This window comes from Adiantum capillus-veneris, chromosome 19 (genome assembly GCF_014529385.1).
Source record: "Adiantum capillus-veneris isolate H3 chromosome 19, ASM1452938v2, whole genome shotgun sequence".
NCBI lineage: Eukaryota > Viridiplantae > Streptophyta > Polypodiopsida > Polypodiales > Pteridaceae > Adiantum > Adiantum capillus-veneris.
Window position 1 is genome coordinate 25821318 of NC_140949.1, and position 11709 is coordinate 25833026.

The 11709-nt window shown below is 39.8% G+C and overlaps 3 protein-coding genes across 11 annotated transcripts; all 3 read left to right on the forward strand.

The window, feature by feature from the left end:
• The first annotated feature begins 4981 nt into the window (after positions 1 to 4981).
• Positions 4982 to 8787, forward strand: LOC147433729 (uncharacterized). Of its 2 annotated transcripts, XM_086490362.1 has the most exons (9): positions 5063 to 5205; positions 6856 to 6929; positions 7208 to 7448; positions 7568 to 7586; positions 7654 to 7713; positions 7795 to 8062; positions 8141 to 8348; positions 8428 to 8559; positions 8650 to 8787. In XM_086490362.1, exons 2-8 carry the CDS (start codon positions 6880 to 6882, stop codon positions 8452 to 8454), a joined length of 873 nt encoding a protein of 290 aa, XP_086346488.1. In that variant the 5' UTR covers positions 5063 to 5205; positions 6856 to 6879; the 3' UTR covers positions 8455 to 8559; positions 8650 to 8787. The 2 variants fall into 2 exon arrangements, with proteins under 2 accessions (XP_086346487.1, XP_086346488.1); XM_086490361.1 differs by lacking the exon at positions 7208 to 7448 and having other exon boundaries at positions 4982 to 5205; positions 7568 to 7713.
• Positions 8666 to 11035, forward strand: LOC147433730 (uncharacterized). 8 transcript variants are annotated; one of them, XM_086490357.1, is made up of 8 exons: positions 8669 to 8868; positions 8945 to 9205; positions 9290 to 9555; positions 9628 to 9702; positions 9784 to 10197; positions 10279 to 10400; positions 10477 to 10513; positions 10612 to 11035. In XM_086490357.1, coding segments are annotated over exons 1-8 (1191 nt in total). In that variant the 5' UTR covers positions 8669 to 8866; the 3' UTR covers positions 10626 to 11035. The 8 variants fall into 8 exon arrangements, with proteins under 8 accessions (XP_086346486.1, XP_086346480.1, XP_086346483.1 ...); XM_086490358.1 differs by having other exon boundaries at positions 10279 to 10397; XM_086490360.1 differs by lacking the exon at positions 10279 to 10400 and having other exon boundaries at positions 8666 to 8868.
• LOC147433731 (uncharacterized) lies at positions 10723 to 11494 on the forward strand (the record flags this gene model as incomplete). The annotated part of the gene is made up of 2 exons (XM_086489533.1): positions 10723 to 10934; positions 11082 to 11494. Coding segments are annotated over 2 exons (336 nt in total), but the record flags the coding sequence as incomplete, so codon positions are not given.
• Between the last annotated feature and the right edge of the window lie 215 nt (positions 11495 to 11709).

Here is an 11709-nt window from a genome sequence, read left to right on the forward strand (position 1 = left end):
TGCACCTTGAAAAATCTGATAATGTCACAGAGTATGAAACTCCCTTTATCTTTGAGCCCTCTGTGCCAACATAGAAAACGTGTGTTTCATTGCACACAATAATAACTTCTTTAACACTAGGTTGGTAACCTAACAAGACATAAAAGTGTCCTTTGAGGGTTTTGAAAAAAACCTCCAAAACCATAGTAGATCCACTCATTTTGTAAAATTCTTTCATGAGGTTATAGTTCAAGGCCTACTACACATGGAAAAAATAAGAAACTTGTAAAATTTCTCATCTTTTGGTCACACCAAGCCTCCAAAGTTGATGGACCAGTACATTTTCATCAAAACAGTCATTTCTTACGTTTTGTTGCATAAAAATAAGATTAGGGATTTTTGTAGGACTTGAGATAAATTCCTTAGTTAACTTCAATGGGTTGGTGATCAGAACATATGATTGCTTCTCACTCACTATTTTTTGTTTTGCCAAAATAAATAGGTACAAAAAGTTGAATTTTTACCATTCTGCAAACCTATCATCAAAGCTTCTATAGCCACTCTCAATACAAATAATATATTCATGTTTTCTTAGTTCCCTATTGTCCTTTAGGTTCATAAGGAGCCATAGAGCATGTCAAAAGAATAATACATCTCTTACCAAGGGGAATCTTGGGGACAAAGATGAAGTGCTAAATACAGCAAACATGAAAAAACTGGGTTCAACATTATGAGTTGTAGAATCCCATAGAAACTATTCAATATCTATCCAAATTTGATCCTTATGACTAGATATGGTTACTACCTACAAAATGCATGTAGTTGTCACAAGAAACTAACAATATTGAAAAAGCTATACTTGATATACTAGAATGTTTCGTTTTCTTCTATAATTGAAAAAATCAGCCATCGTTGTCTACTATGCAAAATAGGGTATTAGGTGCCCCAAAACTCAAGGAATATTAGCTTTATGTTACAATATGCGACATAGAAAATCAAAATTGCATTTTGATATCATGAAAGCCACCAAAAAGATCATAGAAGAGCTAAAATTGGCTAAAAAACAGGATTTGACAATTTTTGTAATTTGGTCATAACTTACAACTTTAACATTTATTCCTCCCTAGAAGCATCAGTATATGTTGAGGACTACTAAAGATAGTTCTCTAGCATTATAGACCTCACAAACATGAATTCTAGAGTGGTATAGTTGCAAAAAGTTGAAAAAAGACAAAAACAGGACCCGTTTTTTCACACAGTTTAGGGTGTGAAATGTTGTGCAAGGACAATGTTAATGATGGAATTGATATTCCAAAAAAATATCAAGTTTTTTCAGCTCATGAGACAACTTTCTAGATAGATAGAACCTCAAAATCCATTTCAAAACTCTTGACATAATTCAAGGAAAATGGTCACTTAACAGGACATAAAAATGTCCCAGGACATAAAAGTGTCCCATTACCAACCTAGTGTTAATCAATTCTGCCACCAAGCATGTCCCCAAATCAATTCTCTTCTGAAATTCCTTTGTTAATTTGGATCGCCACTTGACAACCTTGCCATCCCTATATCTTGGTCGAAAGGCACTCGGAACTCTATTTGCATCTCGAATCCCCCCATTCAGAACTACACCTCTTGCTCCATGTTGCTGATGAAGCACAAATCCATTAGCTTGTAGTTGTTCTGCCTCATATGGCACAAGATTAGTGCCCTCAACAACACTCCAAACGCTTGGTGCAGGTCCGGGTGGTCCCACCACCATGTCATGAATTTTCCATGTGTGCAAATTACTAGCATTGCAAAACCAAATATAACCTTCTACTATCCCCCCAGGATTTGACCCAGATGAGGGATATTTTCTCCGACCCCAAAAACAAGGTGCTGCAACCCCTCTCTTAATGTCATTAGAGCCTTCATTAATGAATCTTCCACATCTCTCTGTTTGATCCTGCAAAATCCCAAAACATGTCATCTTACGTCCAGGTTCAGTTCTCCTAATCGCCCATACCGTCTTTGCAACTTTCACCTCTGGCCAATATTTTGTATCCCCTTGTACATTTGCATGTCTTTTTCCACTAATGTGTTCAGTAATTGTAACAAAATCAGGTATGTGGCTATCCTCCTCTAGCACAACACCACCATCCACAAAGATTGACCTCTTTTTCTTCACACTCTTCTCCCTGCTATATGACCTATTCATCTCTGGACTTTGCAAACCCATTTCTTTCATCGAAGAGTGAGCAAGATTGACCAATTTTGTAGCACCCGAAGATGTGGACGATCGATTAAAGAATCTCTGGGCAAGGTCCTGTATACCCGGACCATTGCATGTCTTTGCACCTTTAAGGTAAGCATTATACTTTACACTTTGTAGCACTGCCATTGCCATGTCTGCCCCTGCAGCTTCATACAAACTAATTTTTTCTTTGAAACCAAAGCATGCCCGCATGCTAGCATGTTTGCTCTCAGACAAGTTAGTGTTAGGGATAAAAATGCCAGACTCATCTTGCATAACAAATCGTCCTCCCCAATGTGAAACTCTGACATCCCACCAAGCCAACCATGTCTCTAGACATGAAACCTCTCCATCAATAGCATGCCCAGCTCTCCAATAGCGACGAAGTTCTCCCTTGCAGATTTCTGCTTGATTCTTTGACGATGCGATTCGCCAATTGCAGCATTTAATCTTGTGTTCTTCTTGGGAGGAAGGCTTAATGCACTTCACAGTATGACGGATCATGGATTGCTCCCAATGGAACACACATGATCGTTCCTTGGCAGGCATAGCCATACTGGGACCTCCAAAATAAACGGTTCTGACTGCTATCCAATCTGCATTTGCTTCATCAGCCATGAAACCTCTAAACTCGGGCTTATCATACCCTTGGATTTCAACCACCTTATTGATCATCCTCCAAAACTCTATTTGTGCAAACTTATTCTCCACAGTAAATTCACATGTTGCAATTGTCAGAAGTTCACAAACAAATGGATCATAAACATGTGCAGACATTGTTGGCCATCCATGCACACGATGCACATGATCAAAGTGCACCCACATGTGTTCCAAGTTTCCACCCGGGCGCATTCGATTAACTAGATCAACCCCACTTCCTGGACCAATGGTTGGCATCTTAAATACATGTGGCTTATTGTCCATCTCCAAGTTGGCCAGGAAAAAGAACATCGTGAATGTATGGATACCTACTCTTGCTCTTTAGATCAAGCACAACTTCCAAGCACTTATGTTTTTTGATCGTTTGGCACATTCCAAGCTTCTCTCAATCATTCGCTTGTTTGACAAAGGTGTGATTGTGTCAAGAAATTCAGCAAACTCACCGTCTTCAATACATTTGGTGTTCTCAGCATTCTCCATGACAAGCTTTTCCATTATAAAATCTTGAGCAATTGTACGCTCCAACTGCTTTGCAGTGGTAAATGGATCTGCAAAAGCACGAGTTTGTAGCACCGATGCAAATTTTTCTGCATTTGATCTGGACCTTCCTGCTCCACATGGATGGTGATGCTCACCTAAATGTAGCACGCATCAGGTCCATCTTTGCTTATCTCTTGGCATACAATAATAAATAACTGCAGGACATATGGCCGCACATTCAGGCATTTGAGAGCAATGATTGCATATCAAGGTGCCATAGTCAGGTGTAAGCATGCCTTGTGGGGAAGACTTTGAAAGGCGACCACGCCAATGAACCTCATTATATAATCTAGTCCTTAGATAATATGGACAATCAATGTTATGACAACACAAGTGACCCGAGCATCGACTGAACCTAACAATGCCTGGAAAAGTGTCACTACTGCATGTGACATATTCTGTCCACATGTGAGTATCATTTCTTTGCTCCATCCCTGTCATTCCACTGGCTGTACCAGAAGGTGGCAACTCAAACGCAACATAGCCATCATAATGCACAGGCAGCTCTTGAACTTGAATGATATTCTTTGCTTGTTTTAGTGCCAGATAAAGATTGCTCTGCAAAGGCATTGAACGTATGATTTCAAGCACGCTAGAAGAACCAAGCTTCTCAAACTCATCAGATTCCAGATCGACTATTGTTCATGCAGACTTCATTCTACTGCCATGTGCAGTTGTCTGATTTGAAGCAATGCGAACCTTGAAAAACTGACACTGGCCGTGATTTAGAAGGAAAACTTCATCACCATTAAAAGTTTCAATTACTTTCATCTTTACCTGGTCGCCACTTAAAGTTAAGGGATGCAAATTAAAGGCAGTAGTTAATTCGAAATGTTGTCTCACAGAGGCTACAGACAGGGCATATGTGCTACCTTCAAACATAAGAACAAGCTTTTGGCCACCTTGCGGTCCATAGATAGTGATATGCCTAGCCATTACATAAGAATATTTTAATGAAAGCTGGAGCAATAGGATTACTGCTGAAGAACTGTGGGCTAATTGAGTTACGATGCTGGGTAGTACAAACATTAACCAAAGTGGAGAAATTGGAAAAGACCTAAGTTAATTGATTTAACTGCAGTGTGTGATGGTGGAGACGTCGCAACCGTCGAGCATTCAAGAACCTCTCCTATCAATCATGCAAAATTTCATTTTTCCACGTCACGTTCGAGTTAGGCATTTTTTACTTCAAATTAACTCAGGACTCTTCTAATGATCAGTGTTCGGGAAAAGTGTGCCTCAGCTTAGCCTCGAGCCGGTTGCAAAATCAAAGTAGTTGGTTGAGGGGAGGGCAAGAAGGAGAAAATTCCGCTTAAAATACATGAAAAATAGTGTAATTTTGCAAAAATATTGGCTAGTATTGTAAAAATATTGGCTAATATTGTCTTGGAGGGATTTTTGTATTTTTTGTGAAAATGAATTTTCCCGAACACTGCTTATGATAGACAATCACTATGATGTCTGGGAAAAAAAACTTATGTTTAGTGCAATCCCACTTTCAAATTAATAGATTTACCTACAAAATTCTCGGAGTTTCGTGTAAAAACCAAAACGACGACCAATTGTTCTCGTCTGTAGGTTTGGCAAGTTTTTAAAGAAAAACTTTTTTGTCGAGACAGAGGTGCACGACACAGAGCCATTGATCGGGACGTGCAGGACACAGGATTCGTTTTTTCTCTGTTACAAGTAGCGCGTGCCGACGCGCGCTCGTTGCGGTAGTTTCCAGCTCGCAGTTTCTAGCGGCGTTGCTCAGAGGAAAACGAGCTGCCACACAGCTTTTTCGGCTTCCAGTAAGTCTCTTGCGCTGCCTAACACAGTTGTGTGCTTGCGGTGACTAACACAGAGATGGGTACCTTTACATTGTGTGCTTGCGCTGCCTAACACAGAGATAGGTAAGTTTTTATTAACAAGGCATGGGTAACGTTTTTATTAACATATGTTTTTAGTAATGGGTCAATGCATAAAGGCATTCCATAGTAATGAGAGCTCTAGCGCTCCAAATGAGCTAAACAATGCTGTTTTTTTTTTTTCCTATTTCGTAATGCATCCCAAAACTATGCTGAGAGTCCAAAGCGTTGGCTTGTTAGTAGAGCTGGTCTCAACGACGTTAACAGGAAATGAGGGAGAGAGAGCAAGTTTTCTCACCTCTCAAATGAGAGAGAGAGAGAGAGAGAGAGAGAGAGAGAGAGAGAGAGAGAGGTACGTTCAAGTGTTCGGAAAAAATGTGTGTCAGCTTAATTTCTTGCCATTATCAATTTCCGAAATTCATGTTGAGCGCAAGGGGAAAAGGAGAAATTCCAACAGAGCCTAAGAGACCAAGACCTTTCTCAAAACCACTTTGTGGGTGATCTCTCGTCCTTCAGATACCTTTCTAAATCAGAGAACTCACCTTGTGTACTAGTCAACATTGTTTTCTCAGCAAACCAGCTAAACGGCTCAATTCCAAAGGAGATTGAACGTTACCAGGAGTTCTTGAGGCTAAAACTGGACCATAACAAATTCAAAGGAAGTATCCCTTTTGGTATAAGCATGTTGAAGAAGCTCCAAACCCTATCTTTGAAAGGAAACTAATTGAGTGGATCTCTTCTTGAGTTCGTATCACAATGCACGAAGCTAGTAGTGTTCGATTTAAGCAATAATAAGTTGGGGGGTACTCTTGGCAATTATTGGCTCGAGGCTCTCTCAAGGCTAAGGTTGTTAGTCTTGAGCTTCAACAACCTTCATAGCCGGATAACTGCTTGTTTTATTCACCTTCTCAGCTTCTCTGCAATACTTAGAGATTTCCCATTCCAACCTTTGGAGCGTCATTCCTAATGACCTTCACTTGAAGTCTTTCATTGTCGAGGTAGAGGACGGGGTTAGTAAAAGAAGTGTCACCTCCTCTTTCTCCAGATATGATGAGAAGCTGAAAGTGAATGCGAAGGTCCAAATTCTCACATTCCAATACTTGGTATGGATCATCACTTCCATTGACCTCTTTGAAAAGAAGGTAGTGGGGCAAATTCCTCCTTCTATAAGCTCCTAGCTTATAGGCCTGGTGTTCTTGAATCTCTTCGACAACCAGCTGAGCATGCATATTTTCGAAACCATTGCTAGTCTGCGCATATTAGAGTCCCTAGACATTTCCCTAAACCACATGAGTGGCACCATTCCTTCAAAACGTTTTGAGTGCCTAACCTCCCTATCGACTTTGAATCTTTCCTACAACCCCCTCCTATTTGGCCTCAAGGCAAGCAATTGTCCACATTCACTACTGTGAGCTACATGGGCGCTGATGATCTTTGTTGTTGGCTTGCTTAACCAATTGCTACACATGGAATGGTGTTAAATGATGTATCATTGTGCATTTTTTTTTGTTTTTTTGCTAACACGACTTATTTTTAAATGTAGAGTTACTTATGGCATGTTTGCAAATTTAAGTTTAGTTTTGACTTGTGTAGGTCAATTCACGACAAGGGCAATCGATGGCAGGCAAAAACGGTACATCTAATCGAAGAGGGCGTCCTCCTGCCAGGTGTTTTAAACTTTTAAATATTTGCAATTAAATATTCTCATGAATTTTTTACATTTTTTAATAATGTTGGAATAAATAAATAGCCTTGGTTTCTAAAATCTGTTGGAGATATATCTCATGGGCTATGCATAATATTTGAAATAATGCTCTAAATTAAATTTTGTTTCATTTTGTTATTCCATAACAATACTTTATGTTTCATTATGTGCTTCCGTCAACAACTGATTTCTTTTTGAAGGTTACTAAAAATGTTGAATTGTTTATTTACGTTGGATCAGCCCTAGATCCCGTGGTCGTGCCCGGAGAGGGAGGAGTAGTGATCAAATCTCTTATGGTCACGTGGACAGTAGTGACCAAGTCTCTTCGGTTTCAGCTACTATCATGATAGAGGAGCTAGAAACACAAGAAGAGGAGATTCTATCTATGGACATGGGGCAGGGATCTTTACATGAGATAGATGAGACACTAGCCCCTGAGGAGAATGGGTTGCAGATAGTCCCATGGGAGATAAGGGACGAGGTTAGTGCAGCCGCAGAAATGGAGGATGAACAAAAAATCTTCATGCATAGGGGAGCAGATATGCTTGAGAGCATACGTGTATTTAGCTGATTTGATTGTCCCTCTATTCCCTTGTGCAGATTGATTCCATATGCAAGGGTGAGAGGGTTGAGAGACGATCTTAGTGGGTTGAAGTCTGCCTTTGCAAAAGAAGGCTATATGCCAGAAAAAGGAGCTTTCATTGTCTCTTTATTGACATGCAAAAGAGAGGAGAGCCTTGTGATAGGTATGTCAATACTTTCTATCTTTTTTCCATTGTTCACATTCTTGGATTTTGTTTAAAGTTTAACTTTTGTGTGTACTCAAGATGAGATCAAAGCAACATGGGGACCTCTATGGAATGAGATCAATGATGAATTCGAATGTGAATTGAAAAAGAAACCAAAGTTTCAAGATCTTGTCAATCACATGTTCTATGTTTGGGAAGGGAATCATCGTACTGTGGCATGGACAGAGACACTTAAAGAAAGGTTTTCCACTTCTAAGGAGAAGCATTGTCGTGTTTTGTGCACTATCATAGATCCTACCAAAGTGCATGAGATTGCGTTGCTAAGCAGTTTACAAAGAATGAACTTGTAAGTGTTTTGCTTGATCAACTTTGCAAGTATTTAAGGTATCGTATATTTGAATGCTTACATGATATGTCAATGCAGCATGAATACTCATGCTTTGGTTGCCACTCATCTTCGTGATGAGATTGTTAATACGACACACATTTGTGCGGCGGATCATGTGATGTACTTAAATGGTTTACCCGAAAAGGATCAAAATCTTATTGCCGCCGTACGGAAAAAGTATGCCAAAGGTTCAGAGCCTTGGTATCCTCTCACTCGAAGTTACCTTGGCATAATTGTCTATGATGTATGAATCAAATAAATTGCTTTCTTTTGTCATTGGTGTGAGTGATTATTAATATAGTCTTGCTTATTTTGGATTTTAGATTCAAATGACAAAAGAGAAAGAGTAGAGAATGTCAAATGTGAAGCATGGTTTGTCTGAAGAAGACTTCAAAAAGGAAGAGGAGAGAATTCACCAAGAGATCACACACAAATATCAAGATCGTATTGGGAAGGTACTTTATTTGTTTGCATCTACTCTTTATTTGTGGCAAATGGTACAATATGTAATTAGAGTAATTATCATTTTTATACTCATATTGCAGTTACTTAACATTGTGGATCCCAACCTTGGGACGGATTGGCTAGCAAGGGTTGTCTCTGAAATGGGGCAATGATAGTTGGGCTACATTGGAGAAATTCAACTTAATAGCACTGCAAGATGCTCCCGTTCAAAACAAGATTCATTGGATTTCTTTGCTTGAGGCGGACAAGATTACAAGGGGTGCTTATGGTCTTAAGAAAGGAGATCACGTCTTCCACATGTAAGATGATCCTTGATAATTAATCTTCAATTTGTTGTACTGTTTTTTTTTTCTCTCACTCTTTTTGGACTTGTAGGTGGCTTCGTAGAGAGGGTTTTTTGGCACGAGTCTTTGAAAGAGCATTTCAGATTGTGTCAGATCTTATGGATGTGCCTGGCGTTGTGCCTTTGCCACATGAATCTACCCTCACATTCTATTTTGAGGAGATAAAATTTGAAGCCAGGCCCTTTTTGTTTCCAATTGAAGTGTCTCTTGGAGCAAAGACGAAGGATGTGAAGAAGCAGGCATTGAAGAAGGTAGATACATTACGAATGGCAGCACAACGTTTGTCTTTCAGGTGAACAAATTATTAATTGCAATTTTATTAATTTGTTATGTTTATGTGATGAGCTTCATGTAACTTGTTAGCTGTTCATTGTAGATTCCTTATGTTTTTGGTATCCAAGAATGTGTTGCTTTCCATGCCTTTTTTGGCAAGACAGTGGACTCAGATGGCTACTCAAGACACATGCATGTATCCCTCTAGTATGTGCACCTTGAGTGCATGGGAGATTGAGAATTGTCCATGGTGGATAGATATGGAAAAAGGACATGTTCTTGGTCATGAAAGAGAGCTGCATGACACGATGTCGAGGGATGCTGTGATACAAAAGCCACTAGCAGATAGACGAGAGGCGAGCCATGCAGGTATGTTTCACTCTTTGGCATGCCAAACAACCATAAGTTAGTAGTATTTTGACTTAAAATGTTTTGTTTGAGATGCATGCAACTCGCAAAAGGAAAAGGAAACATTTGTGGATACGATCATAGAGGAGGATATGGGCTCAATGCCTGGTATGTCTTATAAAAGTTTGTTAATTCTTTCCAAAAATATGCTTCATAGATGACTAATTTTATCTTGTTGTGATACTCCAGTGTCTTCTGGCACCATCATGGCTAGGAAGACTATCTCATTTGTTTATCTTGTGGAGTCTCCATTACAAAACATATCCAGTTTTGTTGACACAGGGTGCATGGCCATAGTGGGGGACTACATTGCCATTGTTGCAGACTTCAGAGCGGGAGTCCAGAATCCCATATGGATCCCCATACATGAGCATCTTTCACGGGCACGTTCCGAGGCTACACTATATACTCGCGCGGGGAGAGCCGTTCCATGGGCTGCTGATTTCATTTTCTTGGATCTCCCCTTTGGTAGGTCTCTAGTAGGCTCATCTACTCTACCTCAGTGGGACATTTGCAGTGAGGATCATGTGCGTGCTGGAGTTCATTTGGCATTCTCGGCGCTAGCAGATTCAGGCTGGCTTCTAATCATGGTATCTACGGCGGGTGAGATCCTTTTGTTTATGATCATGTCATAAGATAGTAATAATCATTGTAAGTGTTTGTAATAATTAATGTTTTGAATAGGAGAGGCCATTAGGTGGGTGGAGAGGTTTTGTTGTGCTGCAGAGATGGTTGTTCATCGACGTATTGTAGTACTCCATCATGGAGCCTATGGTCATTTTGAGAGTTTTGGCGGTCCTATTGTGGTGACACACTTGCTTTGTATTAATACTCTAATGATTTATGTTGTTGCTTTCTCTAACCGTGCCTCTTTTGTTACAGTGTCTTTGCTCTGTGCTATTTATGGTTCATCGAGTAGGTATGTGTCCATCGTGCTTCGTAGCAGAGAGAACTGTTCTATTTTCTCGCCTTGGCATGCAGTCATCGGATTCTTTTATGATGCATCATGTTCCGAAGCTCTCTCAAGCTAGATCATCATTAGGCGAGCCATTGCGAGGTGGATTGCAGTGGAGCCATTGTTTTGTTGCATGCTTTGTGGAGCTCCTTTGTCGGAGTGGAGGTATTTGATTGGAGCTTGGATGTGGTACAACCCCTGCATTGGCGGCTTGTGTGGGATTAGGACGGACATGTGTTGCGCTCGACATTGATGAGCCATTGATTTCAGGATATGTGTTACCATTGCTCCATCATAGAAAGCGGAGCAAAGAGGACCCCTCCACCTCCTTAGATATTGATGATGAGGGTGATATGCCATCGCGTGTCAATCCCTTTGATGACTAGTGAGGCCCACGTCTTACTATGCCATTGACATTGCTTATGTTTTTTATCCTTTTGATGTCAACATTGGTATTTAATGTTTATAAATATTACTTCTATGTCTTGTTTAGTATTTTATCTTAACGATGCATTTTCTTGTTGATTGGAAGTTCCATGCCGGTCTACGCAGAGGAGATGGCTTGGAGCATGGAAGCCGACATGCGATACGATTCTGAAATCTGTGAGACACGTCGGAGACGGAATGTCTACATCGATGATGAGTGTGAGAATTGAGGGATTTGTAGCATATGGTTCTTGTCATGTTTTGATGGAAACTTTTGAGTCGATGTTCTAATGTTTTAAGTCATGGATGATAAGTATTCACTCTTTAAAACAATTTGGTTAGAATTTCAAATCCTCCTGTGAGGTGCCTTAAATGACTAATGGGTTTGTTTTAAAATATTGACCTATGTACAAAGGAAGCTCTGTCCAATTTTTCTCAAAAACTAGTATTATGTTTTTCTTTGTTTTCTTGTTAGGTCATATGCATTGACAATGCATTGGAGGCGGAAAGTCTACATTGACAATGGATGTGACTAATCATAAGAATTGAGAAATTTGTAGCATTGATGTTAGAATTGAAATTCATGTCTTGTTATTTTCATATGGTTCTCATTATGTTTTGATGGAAACTTTTGAGTTGAAGTTCCAAAGTTTTGAGTCGTGGATGAGAAGTATTCACTCTTTAAAACAATTTGGTGAGAATTTCAAATCCTCCTGTGAGGTGCCTTAAATGGC

What these genes read in the sequence shown, in the direction of transcription:
- LOC147433730 (XM_086490352.1), top strand. An exon ending in GGATATGGGCTCAATGCCTG is followed by an intron (nt 9,703 to 9,783) that starts GTATGTCTTATA and finishes GTGATACTCCAG; the next exon opens with TGTCTTCTGGCACCATCATG. An exon ending in GTTTTGGCGGTCCTATTGTG is followed by an intron (nt 10,401 to 10,476) that starts GTGACACACTTG and finishes CTTTTGTTACAG; the next exon opens with TGTCTTTGCTCTGTGCTATT.
- LOC147433729 (XM_086490362.1), top strand. Translation starts at nt 6,880, where the DNA reads ATGGCAGGCAAAAACGGTACATCTAATCGAAGAGGGCGTCCTCCTGCC. An exon ending in AGTTTACAAAGAATGAACTT is followed by an intron (nt 8,063 to 8,140) that starts GTAAGTGTTTTG and finishes ATGTCAATGCAG; the next exon opens with CATGAATACTCATGCTTTGG. An exon ending in TTGGCATAATTGTCTATGAT is followed by an intron (nt 8,349 to 8,427) that starts GTATGAATCAAA and finishes TTTGGATTTTAG; the next exon opens with ATTCAAATGACAAAAGAGAA.